This window comes from Mustelus asterias, chromosome 22 (assembly GCF_964213995.1).
Source record: "Mustelus asterias chromosome 22, sMusAst1.hap1.1, whole genome shotgun sequence".
NCBI lineage: Eukaryota > Metazoa > Chordata > Chondrichthyes > Carcharhiniformes > Triakidae > Mustelus > Mustelus asterias.
Window position 1 is genome coordinate 76,102,889 of NC_135822.1, and position 20,844 is coordinate 76,123,732.

Sequence of the window (20,844 nt, forward strand, 5' to 3'; positions counted from 1 at the left end):
GACTTATCTATATAACCACATGAACAGAATGGGAATAGAGGGATACAAAAGAATGGTCTAGTGGGCACATGAGCGGCGCAGGCTTGGAGGGCCAAAGGGCCTGTTCCTGTGCTGTATTGTTCTTTGTTCTATGCGTAAAAAAGTTATTCCTCATGTCCCCTCTAATCCTTCTGCCACTTAATCTATGACTCCTGGTTTTTGAACTCTGTGTCAAGAAAAACGGTTCCTTCTGTCTACTCTAGTTCAATCATTTCACCCCTCAGCCTTCTCTGTTCCAAAGAAAACAACCTCAATTTCTCTTCATAGCTACAATTCTTCAGCCTTTACAACATTCCTGTAAATCTTCTCAGAGCAATTATGTCCTTCCTGTAATGTGGTGACCAGAACTGCACACAATACTCCAGTTGTAGCCTCACCAGTGTCTTATAGAGTTTCATCTTTTATATTTGACTGTGGAAATTTCATTTTAGTCCGAATAGATAACCCCTTATTCTGAGATTCTCACCCCCTGTTCTGGGTTCTCCAGTTGGGGAAAGTATTTTCTTGGCATCTACCCTGTCAAGCCCTGAAGAATTTTATATGTTTCAATAAGATCACCTCCTAATCTTCTAAAACTGCACTTTGATTAATTGTAATTCATGTACACCCAGATCCCAGCAACTCTTTCCAATTGTTCACCATTCATTAAATATAATGCTTTTATATTCTTTCTTCTCAAAGGGGATAACTTCATTCGGTACAACAGGATTTTCCATTTACCATGTGTTACCACTCACCCAACCTTGCCTATAAAGCTCTGCAGTCTCTCTGTGTTTTCCTCACCTCTGATGTTTCCACCCAGCATTGCACCGTCAGCAAACCTGTAGACATTACTCTCAGTCATTAATGGGGATCCTGAATAGCTGAGGTACAAGTCGTGATTCTTGAGGTATCCTGCTAGTTACAACCTGCCAACCTAACCCATGCTAATAATTACCCAATTCCAATATGTTCCATTATATTGTGTAACAATTTTGTGTGGCATCTTAATGGATTCTTTCTGAAAATCCAAATACATGGCATCCACTGGTGTCCCCCAAGCCCTCCCCTATTTATCACACATTACATCCTTAAAAAAACTCAAACAGATTTACCAAATATGATTTCCCTTTCAATAATCCATGTTGACTCTGTTTGATCATATTATGGTTTTCTAAGATACCACACCTTGAATGATTGAGTCATACACACACACCCTTGTTCAATCTGTGCTGTAAATCGGGTAGTCGACAGAACAGTGTAAAAGCTGAGTACGAATTACTGGGTGGGTGAAGGGAAATATTGCCATCTTCTGCTGAAGCCTCCTTGTCCTTGACTAGAGTCATAGAGGTTTACAGCATGGAAACAGATCCTTCGGCCCAACTTGTCCATGCCACCCTTTCTTTTTTAAAACCCCTAAGCTAATCCCAATTGCCTGCATTTGGCCCATATCCCTCTATACCCATCGTACATATGTAACTGTCTAAATGCTTTTTAAAAGACAAAATTGTACCCGCCTCTACTACTACCTCTGGCAGCTTGTTCCAGACACTCACCACCCTCTGTGTGAAAAAATTGCCCCTCTGTACACTTTTGTATCTCTCCCCTCTCACCTTCAACCTATGCCCTCTAGTTTTAGACTCCCCTACCTTTGGGAAAAGATATTGACTATCTAGCTTATCTGTGCCCCTCGTTATTTTATAGACCTCTATAAGGTCACCCCTCAGCCTCCTACGCTCCAGAGAAAGACTAGATTCTTCCGTGGCCTTTGACTCTGGGATCTGCCTTGAATGTTAAAAGGATATTTCCTCATGAATAATGTTTGACAAAATGTTCAACTTCGACATGCCGAAATACAAATTGCCAATCCAGCTCTTAGAGTCACTGAACTCTTCAACAAATCCAAAATATTCTACTTAATGACACGAGTGTCAATAAATTGGAGTATCAACAAGTACTTCAAAACAATTTCAAAGACTCTTTGTGCTTCTGTGTAGATTTGGGGGTGGGGGTTGTAACTGGACAATGGTGCACAGAAGGAAAGCCCGTTCCACTGCAAGGTAGGTAAAGAGTGGACTCCTATGAGTTTGAATGTAAATGCTGATGGTGTAACTTGGCTGTGGGTCTTCACTGAATTTCCACAGAGAAAACAACTTGATTTCCTCCTGCTAAATCTCTGGTCTTTCATGGTCTTTGATTGTTCTCAAGGAGCCTCTGATACTCCGTGTCAGCGCAGGCACTCAGTGCTGAGAGAACACTGCATCGTCAGAGGTCATTTTTTCAATGAGATATTAAAACAAGATCCTCTATCTGCACTCTGGGTGGCCATGTATTGAGGAGGAACAGGGAAGTTCTCCCCAGCATCTTGAAGTCAAGAGGTAACTCTCAAATAGCAGTCACTGAAACAGATAATCTGGTCATGACTGTCTTTAGGAGCTTGCTAATTGACTCATGTTTCCAACATCATAGCACTGAATACACTTGGAAAGTTCTTAATTGGCTATGTAGTGCTGTGGGAGGGTGAAAGGTTACATAGAAATTTACACGATCAAGAGGAGAGACTTGTTTAGGGTCATTTGACTAATTTTTTCCATTTCCATTTTTTTTGCCAGACTGTCCTTCACCCAAGCAGGGATGAGAATAAGAATATTGTGGAGAGATCATCAAGTACAAACAGCAGCCCAGGTTCCCTTAGCCTAACACCACTCCGATCTCTTTCTTCAACACCTGAACCCAAATCTATCTCTCCAAGCTCAGGCAGGAGGTATGGAAACTTTTGTTTGGCTTCAAAGCTGCTTGCAAAAATGAAATAGTCAATATATGTCCTGACTCCAACTTTAAACCTGCGAGGGAATTGATTTTTAAAAAATGCTGTCTCAATCTTGTTCTTCTGGTTTGAGAGCACTTTACCTTGCATGGGGAGGTGCAGGGGCTGCACTGACAGAGTTTCAGTGTTGTGAGGACAGAACTTTTCCTGCCTGCTCTGAAAACTGGGAGATGATCCTTTTTCAGACCCAGCACCCAATTCTGAAAGTTTAGGTTTGCAATTTCCTCCTATTGCCCAGCCGCAGAGATATCTGAGGTTCAAATTGGACAACAGACGTCTCCTTTTTAATTAGAGTCATAGAGGTTTACAGCATGGAAACAGATCCTTCGGCCCAACTTGTCCATGCCACCCTTTCTTTTTTAAAACCCCTAAGCTAGTCCCAATTGCCCACATTTGGCCCATATCCCTCTATACCCATCGTACATATGTAACTGTCTAAATGCTTTTTAAAAGACAAAATTGTACCCGCCTCTACTACTACCTCTGGCAGCTTGTTCCAGACACTCACCACCCTCTGTGTGAAAAAATTGCCCCTCTGGACACTTTTGTATCTCTCCCCTCTCACCTTAAACCTATGCCTTCTAGTTTTAGACTCCCCTGCCTTTGGGAAAAGATATTGACTTTCTAGCTGATCAATGCCCCTCATTATTTTATAGACCTCTATAAGACCACCCCTCAGCCTCCTGCGCTCCAGGGAAAAAAGTCCCAGTCTATCCAGCCTCTCCTTATAACTCAAACCATCAAATCCCGGTAGCATCCCAGTAAATCCTTTCTGCACTCTTTCTAGTTTAATAATATCCTTTTCTATAACAGGGTGACCAGAACTGTACACAGTATTCCAAGTGTGGCCTTACCAATGTCTTGTACAACTTCAACAAGACGTCCCAACTCCTGTATTCAATGTTCTGACCAATGAAACCAAGCATGCCGAATGCCTTCTTCACCATCCTGTCCACCTGTGACTCCACTTTCAAGGAGCTAGGAACCTGTACCCCTAGATCTCTTTATTCTGTAACTCTCCTCAATGCCCCACCACTAACTAAGTCCTGCCCTGGTTCAATCTACCAAAATGCATCACCTCGCATTTATCTCAATTAAACTCCATCTGCCATTCGTCAGCCCACTGGCCCAATTGATCAAATCCCGTTGCAATCCTAGGTAACCTTCTTCACTGTCCACTCTGCCACCAATCTTGGTGTCATCTGCAAACTTACTAACCATGCCTCCTATATTCACATCCAAATCATTAATATAAATGACAAATAACAGTGGACCCAGCACCAATTCCTGAGGCACATCGCTGGTCACAGGCCTCCAGTTTGAAAAACAACCCTCTACAACCACTCTCTGGCTTTTTCATCAAGCCAGTTTTGTATCCATTTAGATATCTCGCCCTGGATCCCGTGAGATTTAACATGGAAACAGAAAAACTACAGCACAAAACAGGCCCTTCGGCCCCACAAGTTGGGCCGAACATATCCCTACCTTTTAGGCCTACCTATAACCCTCCATCCTATTAAGTCCCATGTACACATCCAGGAGTCTCTTAAAAGACCCTATTGAGTTTGCCTCCACCACCACTGACGGCAGCTGATTCCACTCGCCCACCACCCTCTGTGTGAAAAACTTCCCCCGAACATTTCCCCTGTACCTACCCCCCAGCACCTTAAACCTGTGTCGTCTCGTAGCAGCTGTTTCCACCCTGGGAAAAAGCCTCTGAGAGTCCACCCGATCTAAGCCTCTCAACATCTTTTATACCTCTATTAGGTCTCCTCTCATCCTACATCTCTCCAAGGAGAAAAGACCGAGCTCCCTCAGCCTATCCTCATATGGCATGCCACTCAATCCAGGCAACATTCTTGTAAATCTCCTCTGCACCCTTTCAATCTTTTCCACATCCTTCCTGTAATGAGGCGACCAGAACTGAGCACAGTACTCCAAGTGGGGTCTGACGAGGGTCTTGTATAGCTGCATCATTATCCCCGGACTCCTAAACTCAACCCTCGATTGATAAAGGCCAGTACACCATACGCCTTCTTAACCACCACCTCCACCTGTGGGGCCGATTTTAGAGTCCTATGGATCCTGACCCCAAGGCCCTTCTGATCCTCTACAGTACTAAGAGTCTTTCCCTTTATATTGTACTCCTTCATCCCATTTGACCTGCCAAAATGGACCACTACGCATTTATCTGGGTTGAAGTCCATCTGCCACTTCTCCGCCCAATCTTGCATCCTATCTATGTCCCTCTGTAACTTCTGACATCCCTCCAGACTATCCACAACCCCACCACCTTTGTGTCGTCAGCAAACTTACCAACCCATCCCTCCACTTCCTCATCCAGGTCATTTATGAAAATGACAAACAGCAAGGGTCCCAGAACAGATCCCTGGGGCACTCCATTTAGAAAAAGACCCTTCTATACCCACTCTCTGCCTCCTTTGGGCAAGCCAGTTCTGGATCCACAGGGCAGCAGCCCCTTGGATCCCATGCCTTCTCACTTTTTCTAGAAGCCTTGCATGGGGGACCTTATCGAGCGCCTTGCTAAAATCCATATAAACCACATGCAACAATAAACTTATGCAACAACCTACCAAGCGGTACCTTGTCAAAGGCCTTTGCTAAAGTCCATGTAGACCACATCAATTGCACTGCCCTCCTCTACCTTCTTGGTTACCCCTTCAAAAAACTCAATCAAATTTGTGAGACATGATTTTCCACTCACAAAGCCATGCTGACTGTCCCTAATCAGTCCTTGCATCTCTAAATGTCTGTAGATCCTGTCTCTCAAAATACCTTCCAACAACTTACCCACCACAGATGTGAAGCTCACTGGCCTGTAGTTCCCAGGCTTTTCCCTGCAGCCCTTTTTAAACAAAGGCACAACATTTGCCACCCTCCAATCTTCAGGCACCTCACCTGTGACTATCGATGATTCAAATATCTCTGCTAGGGGACCCGCAATTTCCTCCCTAGCCTCCCACAATGTCCTGGGATATACCTCATCAGGTCCCGCAGATTTATCTACCTTGATGTGCTTTAAGACTTCCAGCACCACCTCCTCTGTAATATGTACACTCAAGACATCACTATTTATTTCCCCAAATTCCCTAACATCCATGCTTTTCTCAGCAGTAAATACTGATGAGAAATATTCATTTAGGATCTCTCCCATCTCCCATTACCTTGTTGATCCTTAAGAGGCCCTACTCTCTCCCTAGTTACTCTTTGGCCTTTATTTGTAGAAGCTCTTTGGATAATCCATTGCCTTACCTGCCAAAAAATCTCGTGTCCCCTTTTTGCCCTACTGATTTCTTTCTTAACTCTACTCCTACACCCCCTATACTCTTCAAGGGATTCACTTGATCCCAGCTGCCTATGCATGTCATGTGCCTCCTCCTTCTTGACCAGGGTCTCAGTATCCCGAGTCATCCAGGGTTCCCTACTTCTACCAGCCTTGCCCTTCACACTAAGAGGAATGTGCTTACCCTGTGTATTGTTTCCACTTCTTTGCAAGTGCTAGTTAATCAGTAGACCAATATCTTTGTGCTCCTTCAATTCTGCTCTTCTGATTTTAATTGCCTCATCAGTGGAAGACATGATTTCAGTTGCCTGGACCCAAACTCTGTGTTCTATTCCCAAACTTTTCCACCTTTCCTCACTTCAGTATGCTCTGAAAAGCTTTTGTTCATGTCCCAGTATCTTCTCATGTGGCTCTGCATTTAATTTGATACAGTTCCTGTGAATCACCTTGAAATGTTTTCACTGGGTTACATGCAGTATATGTATTCAGGGTGGTTGTGATTATATTATTTAGTTAGCTTTCAGAACTTGGCTGAATTTTAAAATGTTTAAGTTTGGATTTTGAAGATGACAGTGCCAAGGATGCCAAAGTGAAGCAAGCCCAACTTTTCCAATCAGGTAGCTTGTTCCTCAAGAATTTGGAAGCTCATTCAGTCTTCTTCCACTTATGCAACTTCAAACCCGGCTCATTTCAGCAAATCGGCACTTGTCTAAGCACAAATATCTTCACGAGGGGCAAGTGATCTAGCTTTGGGATTACATCAGAGACAGGACCACCATGCTGTCACACCAGAGATTGCGGGGTAAGACTACAAGTCAGATTTACCCAAAGGCAAAGTTTTACAGAAGCAGGAATCGACCAGAATCAATACAGTCCTTCATTTTTGCTAGTTTGAAGAAAGCAACAAATATATTTTTTAAAGCAGGACATTTCATTCATGTGCATCACGTGACTGACTTGTTTAACCAACCATCCAACTTGTACTTGCTGAGTAAATGTTAGGCAGCCAGACTCCTCTACCTCCTTCCCTTTTAGCTTGTGTCCACTCTTCTCCTGCGCCAACCCTGTCTCCTGCTCACAAGAAGAGGGCACTGTGATAACACTGGCCTAAAGATGCCACTTTAGGTTGGGACGGGTAGGCAAAGAGGTTAAACCAGCATCACCCACCCTGTCAGGATCACCAAGACCATGTCGATTGCAAATTTCAGTTACATGAACTCTCACTGGTTCCAGGTCTGTATCCCCAGTTTGGAGCCCAAGAGAGGAGGAAACAACATATCATGGAAATGTGATGCCAAAGGTAAGTGGTTGTGTGGATGAGCAGGAATGTGAGTTGGGAGAAGCAAGAGAGACTGACATGGTGAGTGTGAATAGGAGGAGGAGTAAACTTGCATTTTTGTGGTGCCTTTCAAGGCTTCAGGATATCTTGAAATGCATAGAATCGTAGCGGTTTACAGCATGGAAACAGGCCCTTTGACCCAAGTTTCTATTTCTGTTTTGGGCGGCATGGTAACACAGTGGTTAGCATTGCTGCCTCACAGCGCTACGGACCCAGGTTCGATTCCCAGCTTGGTCCACTGTCTGTGGAGTTTGCACGTTCTCCCCGTGTCTGCATGAGTTTCCTCCGGATGCTCCAGTTTCCTCCCATAGTCTGAAAGATGTGCTGGTTAGGTGCATTGGCCATGCTAAATTCTCCCTCCATGTACCCGAACAGGCACTGGAGTGTGACAACTGGGGGATTTTCATGGTAACTTCATTGCAGTGTTGATGTAAGCGTACTTGCGACACTAAGAAATAAACTTTAAACTTGTCCGTGCCACCCAGTTTTTACCAATAAGCTAGTCCCAGTTGCCTGCATTTGGCCATATCCCCCTATACCCATCTTACCCATGTAACTGTCTAAATGCTTTTTAAAAGATTCTACTATTACCTCTGGCAGTTTGTTCCAGACACTCACCACCCTCTGTGTGAAAAGAATTGCCCCTCTGGACCCTTTTGTATCTCTCCCCTCAAACCTATCTCTAACCTTAAACCTATGCCCTCTAGGTTTAGGCTCCCCTACCATTGGGAAAAGATGTTGACCTTATCTATGCCCCTCGTTATTTTATAGACCTCTAAGTATTCCAATGTGACTTTACCAATGTCTTGTACAACATCAACAAGACATCCCAACTCCTGTATTCAATGTTCTGAACAATGAAACCAAGCATGCTGAATGCCTTCTTCACCACCCTGTTCACCTGTGACTCGACTTCCAAGGAGCTATGAACCTGTATCCTAGATCTCTTTTTGTTCTATAACTCTCCCCAGTGCCCTACCATTAACTGAGTAAGTCCTGCCCTGGTTCGATCTATCAAAATGCATCACCTCGCATTTATCTAAATTAAACTCCATTTGCCATTCATCAGCCCACTGGCCCAATTGATCACGATCCTGTTGCAATCCGAGATAACCTTCTTCACTGTCCACTATGCCACCAATCTTGGTATCATCTGCAAACTTACTAACCATGCCTCCTAAATTCCCATCCAAATCATTGATATAAATGATAAATGACAGTGGACCCAGCTCCGATCCCTGAGGCACGCCGCTGGTCACAGGTCTCCAGTTTGAAAAACAACCCTCTACAGCCACCCTCTGTCTTCTGTCGTCAAGCCAATTTTGTATCCAATTGGCTACCTCACCCTGGATTTAACCTTATGCAACAACCTACCATGCGATACCTTGTCAAAGGCCTTGCTAAAGCCCATGTAGACAACATCGACTGGCACTGCCCTCATCTACCTTCTTGGTTACCCCTTCAAAAATCTCAATCAAATTTGTGAGACATGATTTTCCACTCTCAAAGCTATGCTGACTGTCCCTAATTGGTCCTTGCATCTCTAAATGTCTGTTGATCCTGTCTCTCACAATACCTTCTAACAACTTACCCACTGCAGACGTTAGGCTCACCGGCCTGTAGTTCCCAGGTTTTTCCATGCAGCCCTTTTTAAACAAAGGCACATTTGCCACCTTCCAATCTTCAGGCACCTCACCTGTGGCTGTCGATGATTCAAATATCTCTGCAAGGGGACCTAATTTCCTCCCTAGCTTCCCACAACATTCTGGTATACATTTAGTCAGGTCCAGGGGATTTATCTACCTTAATGCACATCCAGCACCTCCTTCTCTGTAATATGTACACTCCTCAAGATATCACTATTTATTTCCCCAAGTTCCCTAACATCCATGCCTTTCTCAACAGTAAATACTAATAAGAAATATTCATTTAGGATCTCACTCATCTCTTGTGGACCTGCACAGATGTCCTTGTCAATCCATAAGAGATCCTATTCTTTCCCTAGTTACTCTTTTACCATTTATGTATTTGTAGAAGCTCTTTGCTTTGGCAGATAAGGCAAAAGAGAATACAATCTCCTCTCTTTGCCCTCCTGATTTCTCTTTTAACACTACTCCGGCACGCTCTATACTCTTCAAGGGATCCACTTGATTCCAGCTGCCTGTGCATGTCATATGCTTCCTTCTTTTTGACCAGGGCCTCAATATCCCGAGTCATCCAGGGTTCCCTACTTCTGTCAGCCTTGCCCTTCACTCTAAGAGGAATGTGCTTACTCTGAACCCTGGTTAACACAATTTTGAAAGCCTCCCACTTACCAGGCATCCCTTTGTCTGCTAACAGACTCTCCCAATCAACTTTTGAAAGTTCTTGTCTGATACCATCAAAATTGGCCTTGCCCCAATTTAGAATTTTAACTTTTGGGCCAGACCTATTATTCTCCATAGCTATCTTAGAACTAATGGAATTATGGTGACTGGTTCCAAAGTGATCCCTCACTAATGCTTCTGTCACCTGTCCTTATTTCCTAAGAGGTCAAGTTTTGCCCCCTCTCTAGTTGGGCCATCCACATACTGAATGAGAAATTCCTCCTGAATACACTCAACAAATTTCTCTCCAGCCAACCCTCTAATACTATGGCTGTCCCAGTCAATGTTGGGAAAGTTAAAGTCCCCGACTATTACTACCTGTTTTTCTTGGAGCCATCTGTAATCTCCTTACATATTTGCTCCTCAATTTCCTGCTGATTATTTGGGGGTCTATAGTACAATCCCATCAAAGTGATCTCTCCCCATTCTTATTTCTCTTTCTACCCATATAGACTCAGTGGGCAGACACTCAGAAATATCCCCCCTCAATATTGCTGTGATGTTTTCCTTAAACAAAAGCGCAACTACCCTCCTCTCTCCTCCTGTTCTATCTTCCCTATAGCATCTGTACACTGGAATTGCCTGTTCTGTCCCTCCCTTAGCCATGTTTCAGTAATAGCTATAATATCCCAGTCCCATGTACCCATCCATGCCCTGAGTTCATCTGCCTTTCCCATCAGGCTTCTTGCATTGAAATAAATGCAGTTTTTAATCTGGACTTCCCTTGCTCTCTACCCTGCTCTTGCCTGACCTGTCTAGTACGAGGATTACTGAAAAACTCGATCAAGTTCGTGAGACACGACCTCCCCTTCACAAAACCATGTTGCCTCTCACTAATACGTCCACTTATTTCCAAGTGGGAATAACTCCTGTCTCAAAGAATCCTCTCCAATAATTTCCCTCCCACTGATGTAAGGCTCACCGGCCTGTAATTACCTGGATTATTCTTGCTACCTTTCTTAAACAAAGGAACAACATTGGCTATTCTCCATTCCTCTGGGACCTCCCCTGTAGCCAGTGAGGAAACAAAGATTTCTCTCAAGGCCCCAGCAATTTCCTCTCTTGCCCCTCTCAGTATTCTGGGGTATATCCCATCAGGCCCTGGGGACTTGTCTACCTTGATGTTTCTCAAGAACCCCAATACCTCCTCCTTTTTGATCTCAACATGACTCAAACTATCTACACATCCTTTCCCAGACTCATCATCCACCAAGTCCTTCTCTTTGGTGAATACTGACGCAAAGTACTCATTTAATACCTCGCCCATTTCCACTGGCTCCACGCATAGATTCCCTCCCTTGTCCTCGAGTGGGCCAACCCTCTCCCTGGCTACCCTCTTGCTCTTTATATATGTGTAAAAAGCCTTGGGATTTTCCTTAATCCTGCTGGCCAATGCTTTTTCATGACCCCTTTTAGCTCTTCTTACTCCTTGCTTAAGTTTCTTTCTACTTTCCTTGTATTCCACACTTGCTTCGTGTGTTCCCAGCCTCCTAGCTTTGACAAATGCTTCCTTTTTCTCTTTGACTAGGCTCACAATATCTCTCGTTATCCAAGGTTCCCAAAACTTGCCATACTTATCCTTCATCCTTACAGGAATGTGCCGGTCCTGAATCCGTATCAACTTACACTTGAAAGCCTCCCACATGCCAGATGTTGATTTGCCCTCAAACATCTGCCCCCAATCTACATTCTTCAGTTCCTGCCTAATATTGTTGTAATTAGCCTTCCCCCAGTTTAGCACCTTAACTTGAGGACTACACTTGTCTTTATCCATCAGTACCTTAAAGCTTACTGAGTTGTGGTCACTGTTCCCGAACTGCTCTCCTACTGAAACGTTGACCATCTGGCCAAGCTCATTCCCCAATACCAGGTCCAGTATGGCCCCTTCCCTAGTTGGACTATCTACATACTGTTTTTCAGGAAGCCCTCCTGGATGCTCCTTCCAAACTCTGCCCCATCCACGTCCCTAGCACTAAGTGAGTCCCAGTCAATATAGGGGAAATTAAAATCTCCCACCACAATTAGAACAAAGAACAATACAGCACAGGAACAGGCCCTTCAGACCTCCAAGCCCGCGCCGCTCCCTGGTCCAAACTAGACCATTCTTTTGTATCCCCCCATTCCCACTCCGTTCATGTGGCTATCTAGATAAGTCTTAAACGTTCCCAGTGTGTCCGCCTCCACCACCTTGCCCGGCAGCGCATTCCAGGCCCCCACCACCCTCTGTGTAAAATACGTCCTTCTGATATCCGTGTTAAACCTCCCCCCCTCACCTTGAACCTATGGCCCCTCGTGAACGTCACCACCGACCTGGGAAAAAGCTTCCCACCGTTCACCCTATCTATGCCTTTCATAATTTTATACAAATTCTGTTGTGAGATTGCTGTCTGACTCTCCCCTTCCATGTTTATTTTTCAGGAATTCCAAGTTGGAATCAAAGGTCGCAGGAGTGTCTCGTTCACCGACAATGCCCCCTCTGTGCCGTCGGCAGGCTCCAGTCCCTCGGAGGTGAAGCATCATAGGGACGAATCGCAATCTCCCAGCTCTGCTGTTTTGAACAAAGGGTAGGTGCCGATGTGTCTTGAGCTATCACAGAGTACACAAGAAGGACTTGGAGATCTATAGTGCCTGTCACCTCCTTAGGACATCTCCGAGTGCTGCACAGCCAATGGAATATTTCTGAAGTATGATCAATGACATAAAATAGGAAACTTGGTGGAAAATTTGCAAACTGCAAGATCCCAATAAGGGAGCAGGGCAGGACAGACAGGGACAACAAGAGATCACAAGGATCATTCCTGTAGAATAAGGGTGTGGCAGATATAGGGTTAATATGGGACTGAGTACAGTACCACCCACCCAGGATCAGTTAAGTGTTGGACAGAACTTGTGCATCCCACAAGGAGCAGCAAGCGCTCCGAAAGCGAGTGGCTTTTGCTACCAAATAAACCTGTTGGACTTTAACCTGGTGTTGTGAGACTTCTTACTGTGTTTACCCCAGTTCAACGCCGGCATCTCCACATCATGTGGTATGCACACAGCTTGTGCATCCCACATACACAGTAAAGGATACAAAGCTTGTACCCTTTACTGTGTATTTATAAAAAGTTCTAAAAGACCAAGAGTTAACCTACATATAATAACAAAGACTTGATCAGGCCTACCAAACTATAACCAACACCCTACAATAATTCTCTTTTCCATCGCTCCACCATTGATGCCCATGTTTTCAGCTGCCTGAGTCCTAAGCTCTGGAATTCCCTCCCTAAACTTCTCTACCTCTTTTCGATGGTCCAAAATATCTCCTCCTTTTATCTGAGTTTTTGATCATCGGTCCTAATGTGAATCAGTGTCAAATTTTAATTGATAATGTTCCTGTTAAGTACCTACGGATGTTTTATTTAAATGCAAATTGCAGCAAAAATTGTTGACTTTTCTGCTGACAGGCTGTGGTTTCTGGGCCCCTAGTTCCACTGGTATTTACCGGCCCTCACTGGCATGTGTTTATCCATTTCCTTTATGTCCTCAGTGCCCCTGATCGCCGCTCCTTGAATCGAATTGACAAAGACTCAGAGGTTTATAAGATGATCCAGGAGAATCGAGCGGCGAAAGAGCCTCCACGACAATCGAACCGCTTCCGTCAGCTCCAAGAGGCCCTGGATGCAGACCAGGATGGTGAGCAGAGAGGACTGGGGAATTTCAGCATATTTGAAGAGGGCAGGGAGAGAGTGGGGAAGTGATTTTGATTTGATTTATTATTGTTACATGTATTAACATACAGTGAAAAGTATTGTTTCTTGCGCGCTATACAGCCAAAGCATACCTTTCATAGAGAAGGAAACGAGAGTACAGAATGTAGTGTTACAGTCATAGCTAGGGTGCAGAGAAAGATCAACTTAATGCAAGATAGGTCCATTTAAAAGTCTGACGGTAGCAGGGAGGAAGCTGTCCTTGAGTCGGTTGGTACGTGACCTCAGACTTTTGTATCTTTTTTCCGACAGAAGTGGAAGAGAGAATGTCCGGGGTGCATGGGGTCCTTTAATTATGCTGGCTGCTTTGCCGAGGCAACGGCAAGTGTAGACAGAGTCAATGGATAGGAGGCTGGTTTGCGTGATGGATTGGGCTACATTCACAACCTTTTGTAGTTCCTTGCGGTCTTGGGCAGAGTAGGAACCATACCAAGCTGTGATACAACCAGAAAGAATGCTTTCTATGGTGCATCTGTAAAAGTTGGTGAGAGTCTTGGCTGACATGTCAAATTTCCTCAGTCTTCTGAGAAAGTAGAGGCATTGGTGGGCTTTCTTAACTATAGTGTCAGCATGGGGGGAGCAGGACAGGTTGTTGGTGATCTGGACACCTAAAAACTTGAATTCTCGACCCTTTCTACTTCGTTCCCATTGATGTAGACAGGGGTATGTTCTCCTCTACATTTCCTGAAGTCAATGACAATATCCTTCGTTTTGGTGACATTAAGGGAGAGATTATTGTTGCCGCACCAGTTCACCAGATTCTCTATCTCATTCCTGTACTCTGTCTCGTCATTGTTTGAGATCTGTCCCATTACGCTGGTGTGGTCAGCAAACTTGAAAATCGAATTGGAGAGGAATTTGGCCACACAGTCATTGGTGTACAAAGAACAAAGAACAGTACAGCACAGGAAACAGGCCCTTCGGCCCTCCAAGCCTGTGCCGCTCCTTTGTCCAACTAGACCAATCGTTTGTATCCCTCCATTCCCAGGCTGCTCATGTGACTATCCAGGTAAGTCTTAAACGATGTCAGCGTGCCTGCCTCCACCACCCTACTTGGCAGCGCATTCCAGGCCCCCACCCCCTCTGTGTAAAAAACATCCCTCTAATATCTGAGTTATACTTCGCCCCTCTCACCTTGAGCCCGTAACCCCTCGTGATTGTCACTTCTGATCTGGGAAAAAGCTTCCCACCGTTCACCCTATCTATCCCCTTCATAATCTTGTACACCTCTATTAGGTCTCCCCTCATTCTCCATCTTTCCAGGGAGAACAACCCCAGTTTACTCGATCTCTCCTCATAGCTAAGACCCTCCATACCAGGCAACATCCTGGTAAACCTCCTCTGCACTCTCTCTAATGCCTCCACGTCCTTCTGGTAGTGCGGCGACCAGAACTGGGCACAGTACTCCAAATGTGGCCTAACCAGTGTTCTATACAGCTGCATCATCAGACTCCAGCTTTTATACTCTATACCACGTCTTATAAAGGCAAGCATACCATATGCCTTCTTCACCACCTTCTCCACCTGTGTTGCCACCTTCAAGGATTTGTGGACTTGCACACCTAGGTCCCTCTGTGTTTCTATGCTCTTGATGGCTCTGCCATTTATTGTATAACTCCTCCCTACATTATTTCTTCCAAAATGCATCATAAGGAGTATAATAGGGGGCTGAGAACACAGCCTTGTGGGGCACCGGTGTTGAGGATGATCGTGGAGGTGGTGTTGTTGCCTGTCCTTACTGATTGGGAAGGAAGTTGGATTCTATGTCATTAACTCTCTGGTTTCCTTCCTCTAGGAGCTGCAGTTCAATTCCCAGGGAGATTCTCTCCCTCAGCCCCAATTCCAGGAGTACCCAAGTATCTCACGTGTGAAAAATGTGGCTCCAGCATTGTGTGAGTACCAACCAATGCGGGTAAATGGATTTTAATCCATTTAAACTGACCCAGGTGGAAGAGGCAGGAGATGGGGAGGGTGTCTTGGTGCATGGTGTGAGGGTGTGAGGGCTCCATTGGTGTAATTGGTCTTTCTGTGCAGGCACCACACACACACACACACTCTCTCCCAATTCCAGACTGAGATTGCCTTCCATAGAACCCATAGAAAATTACAGCTCAGAAACAGGCCTTTTGGCCCTTCTTGTCTGTGCCGAACCATTTTTTGCCTAGTCCCACTGACCTGCACTTGAACCATATCCCTCCACACCCCTCTTATCCATGAACCCATCCAAGTTTTTCTCAATTGTTAAAAGTCACCCCGCATTTACCACTTTATCCGGCAGCTCATTCCACACTCCCACCACTCTCTGCGTGAAGAAGCCCCCCCTAATATTCCCTTTAAACTTTTCTCCTTTCACCCTTAACCCATGCCCTCTGGTTTTTTTCTCCCCTAGCCTCAGTGGAAAAAGCCTGCTTGCATTCACTCTATTTATACCCATCAAAATCTTATACACCTCTATCCAAATCTCCCCTACGCTCCAGGGAATAAAGTCCCAACCTATTCAATCTCTCTGTAACTCAGCTTCTCAAGTCCCGGCAACATATTCACACAGGAGAGGGACAGTGTTGTCGAGGGGAGTACTGAGATGCAGGCTGTTGGACTTGACGGGATTGAGGTTCATAAAGAGGAGGCGTTAGCAATTCTGGAAAGGGTAAAAATAGATAAGTCCCCTGGGCCAGATGGGATTTATCCTAGGATTCTCTGGGAGGCTAGAGAGGAGATTGCAGAGCCTTTGGCTTTGATCTTTGTGTCGTCATTGTCTACAGGAACAGTGCCAGAAGACTGGAAGATAGCAAATGTTGTCCCCTTGTTCAAGAAGGGGAGTAGGGACAACCCTGGTAATTATAGACCGGTGAGCCTTACTTCTGTTGTGGGCAAGGTTTTGGAAATGATTATAAGAAATAGGATTTATAATCATCGAGAAAGGAATAATTTGATTAGGGATAGTCAGCACGGTTTTGTGAAGGGTAGATCGTGCCTCACAAACCTTATTGAGTTCTTTGAGAAGGTGACCAAAGAGGTGGATGAGGGTAAAGCGGTTGATGTGGTGTATATGGATTTCAGCAAAGCGTTTGATAAAGTTCCCCATGGTAAGCTTTTGCAGAAAATATGGACACATGGGATTGAGGGTGATTTAGTGGTTTGGATCAGGAATTGGCTAGCTGTAAGAAAACAGAGGATGGTAGTTGATGGAAAATATTCATCCTGGAGTTCAGTTACTAGTGGTGTACCGCAAGGATCTGTTTTGGGGTCACTGCTGTTTGTCATTTTTATAAATGACCTGGATGAGGGCGTGGAAGGATGGATTAGTAAATTTGCGGATGACACTAAAGTCGGTGGAGTTGTAGACAGTGCGGAAGGAAGTGGCAGGTTACAGAGGGACATAGATAAGCTGCAGAGCTGGGCTGAGAGGTGGCAAATGGAGTTTAATGCGGAAAAGTGTGAGGTGATTCACTTTGGAAGGAGTAACAGAAATACAGAGTACTGGGCTAATGGTAAGATACTTGGTAGTGTGGATGAACAGAGGGATCTGGGTGTCCATGTGCATAGATCCCTGAAAGTTGGCACCCAGGTTGATAGGGTTGTTAAGAAGGCGTACGGTGTGTTAGCTTTTATTGGGAGAGGGATTGAGTTTCGGAGCCAGGAGGTCATGCTGCAACTGTACAAAACTCTGGTGCGGCCGCATTTGGAGTATTGCGTACAGTTCTGGTCGCCGTATTATAGGAAAGATGTGGAAGTGTTGGAAAGGGTGCAGAGGAGATTTACCAGGATGTTGCCTGGTATGGTGGGAAAATCGTATGAGGAAAGGCTGAGGGACTTGAGATTGTTTTCGTTAGAGAGAAGAAGGTTAAGAGGTGACTTAATAGAGGCATACAAGATGATCAGAGGATTAGATAGGGTGGATAGTGAGAGCCTTTTTCCTGGGATGGTGATGGCTAACACGAGGGGACATAGCTTTAAATTGAGGGGTGAGAGATATAGGACAGATGTTAGAGGTAGGTTCTTTACTCAGAGAGTAGTAAGGGCGTGGAATGCCCTGCCTGCAGCAGTAGTGGACTCATCAACATTAAGAGCATTCAAATGGTCATTGGATAAACATATGGATGATATTGGAATAGTGTAGGTTAGAGGGGCTTTAGATTGGTTTCACTGGTCGGCGCAACATCGAGGGCTGAAGGGCCTGTACTGCGCTGTTGCGTTCTATAACATCCTTGTGAACCTTCTCTGCACTCTTTCAACCTTATTTACATCCTTCCTGTAACTAGGTGACCAAAACTGTACACAATGCTCTAAATTCGGCCTCACCTTACTGAACATGTCACCAGAGCGCCACCTTGTTGTTACAACCGAGGTGGGAGGAGTGCGCAGTTTATCTAGCCCCACTATGTCACAGGTCACACTGTTAGTTTAAAAGTTTAGTTCATTCACCAGAATGACCAATTATCTACTTCCAATGCTTTTAGGCCCAGAATGAAAGAGATCTAACCAGTCTTCTTTCAATAAACTCAGAATGATTGATCTATTATGAAACAAAACTTCCTTTGTTAAAACGAGTTGAAAAAACTGGTGTACACAATATAACTATCGCTTTTTAAAAATACTCCAGCAACACACAGATGCACACACACAATATCGAGCTGGATCAGTTCTTCTCATCTCTGCTTTTTAGGTATCCAAATGCAGACAAATTATACTCGGATTAGGATTCTCTGACTATAAGACCAGAATGTGGAGATGCCGGCGCTGGACTGGGGTGGAGATATAAGACCAGAAGGCATAGGAGCAGAATTAGGCCCTTCGGCCCATCGAGTCTGCTCCACCATTCAATCATGGCTGACTTTTTTCATCCCCATTCTACTGCCTTTTTCCCCATAACCCCTGATTCCCTTATTAATCAAGAACCTATCTATCTCTGTCTTAAAGACACTCAATGGCCTGGCCTCCACAGCCTTCTGCGGCAAAGAGTTCCACACATTCACCACTCTCTGGTTGAAGAAATTCCTCCTCATCTCTGTTTTAAAGGATCGTCCCTTCAGCCTGAGGTTGTGCCCTCTGGTTCTAGGTTTTCCGACTAGTGGAGACATCCTCTCCACGTCCACTCTATCCAGGCCTCGCAGTATCCTGTAAGTTTCAATAAGATTCCCCCCTCATCCTTATAAATTCCGAGTATAGACCCAGAGTCAACCATTCCTCATACGACAAGCTCTTCATCCCAGGGATCATTCTTGTGACCCTTCTCTGGACCCTTTCCAAGGCCAGCACATCCTTCCTTAGATCTGGGGCCCAAAACTGCTCACAATACTCCAAATGGGGTCTGACCACAGCCTTATACAGCCTCAGAAGTACATCCCTGCTCTTGTATTCTAGCCCTCTCGACATGAATGCTAACATTGCATTTGCCTTCCTAACTGCCGACTGAACCTGCACGTTAACCTTAAGAGAATCTTGAACAAGGGCTCCCAAGTCCCTTTGTGTTCCTGATTTCCTAATCATTTTCCTATTTAGAAAATAGTCTATGCCTCCATTCCTCCTTCCAAAGTGCAGAACCTCACACTTTTCCACATTGTATTCCATCTGCCACTTCTTTGCCCACTCTCCTAACCTGTCCAAGTCCTTCTGCAGTGCCCTGCTTCCTCAATACTACCTGTCCCTCTACATATCTTTATATCATCTGCAAACTTAGCAACAGTGCCTTCAGTTCCTTCCTCCAAATTGTTAATGTGTATTGTGAACTATAGGTTGATAACCACACACGGAGTTTCAGGAAAGGCAGGGAGAGAGAGCAAGTTAGGACAGCCTTCCTTCTCATTTTATTCCCCAAAACACGCTGATTTCAAAAGCCACATCTCCAAAACTGAAGCTTGGCTTTGTCATATGGTTTGCAATAAATCACTAACTTTTGCCAGGTTTTTTTCCCAGCAATTAATGGTTTCAGTTCAAAACAAACCAATGCTCTTCCCCCTTAAGTACTATGCTGGTCAAGTGATTTCTTAGAAGAGGTATGCTTGTTGGCAGTCCAAGGTGAATGCATGACCTTGTTTAAAAATACCCAGGTGTGCAAATAATAGTCTCCTTCCATATTTTAAAATATAATACAACTCCTGAAAATATGGTTATCCCAACACTCTATTAATTTCACACACATCCCAGTGGCCCCATCTCCCTCCATAGCTCTTTACCAATCCAATTTAACTCCAACAAGCAAGGGAATGTTTCACTGCTTGGTGTGGGAGTTGGGTGTATTACTGAGTTGCTGTGACGGACTGTGTGACAAGGGGTGGCTTTGGCAGTTGTGGGTTCGTGTCATTGACCTGTTCTTTGTTTTGTGATGCAGGACTGAGGCGGTGAAGATTCGGGATGGTTGTTACCGGCACCACAATTGCTACGCCTGCACTGACTGTGGCCTGAACCTCGGCATGAGAGGTCATTTCTGGTTCAGGGATAAAATGTACTGTGAGAAACACGCCGTGCAGCATTTCCAAGCTGTTGAAGGCAGCTTGTGAGCTGGGCACTGCTTAACTATCAACTTGATCTCTGAAACCTTTCCAATGATGACCTGAAATCCCTTTGTAAAATATCAGATGATTTAATAAAGGAATTATGGCAGCTTCTGAAGTCTCTGATCACTTAACATAGAGGCAGGACGAGGCCTGTGTGTTGCCTGAATCCTCACCCTGGATTTTCAGGTACTTTATAGACACCATTTTCAAAAAATCACTTTCTTTCAGAAAATGGTGGTTGTAGAGGGTTGTTTTTCAAATTGGAGGCCTGTGACCAGCGGTGTGCCTCAGGAATCAGTGCTGGGTCCTCTGTTATTTGTCATTTATATTGATGATTTGGATGAGAATATAGGGGGCATGGTTAGTAAGTTTGCAGATGACACCAAGATTGGTGGCATAGTGGACAGTGAAAAAGTTATCTCCAATTGCAGCGGGATCTTGATCAATTGGGCCAGTGGGCTGACGAATGGCAGATGGTGTTTAATTTAGACAAATGCGAGGTGATGCATTTTGGTGGTTGAACCAGGGCAGGACTTACTCAGGTAATGGTAGGGCATTGGGGAGAGTTACAGAACAAAGATCTAGGGGTACATGTTCATAGCTCCTTGAAAGTGGAGTCACAGGTGGACAGAGTGGTGAAGAAGGCATTCGGCATGCTTGGTTTCATCGGTCAGAACATTTACAGGAGTTGGGACGTCTCATTGAAGTTGTACAAGACATTGGTAAGGCCACACTTGGAATACT

The 20,844-nt window shown here is 44.8% G+C and overlaps 1 protein-coding gene across 1 annotated transcript in view; it reads left to right on the forward strand.

Annotated features, from left to right (window-relative positions):
• The window catches only part of pdlim2 (PDZ and LIM domain 2 (mystique)), a 33,128-nt gene extending 12,918 nt beyond the window's left edge, over nucleotides 1-20,210 (forward strand). The window contains exons 4-9 of the mRNA XM_078238580.1: nucleotides 2,631-2,782; nucleotides 7,383-7,449; nucleotides 12,273-12,418; nucleotides 13,384-13,529; nucleotides 15,399-15,495; nucleotides 19,935-20,210. Coding sequence (XP_078094706.1) covers nucleotides 2,631-2,782; nucleotides 7,383-7,449; nucleotides 12,273-12,418; nucleotides 13,384-13,529; nucleotides 15,399-15,495; nucleotides 19,935-20,103 — 777 coding nt within the window. The 3' untranslated portion in view covers nucleotides 20,104-20,210. The remainder of the gene's footprint in view (nucleotides 1-2,630; nucleotides 2,783-7,382; nucleotides 7,450-12,272; nucleotides 12,419-13,383; nucleotides 13,530-15,398; nucleotides 15,496-19,934) is intronic.
• Nucleotides 20,211-20,844: the final 634 nt, after the last annotated feature.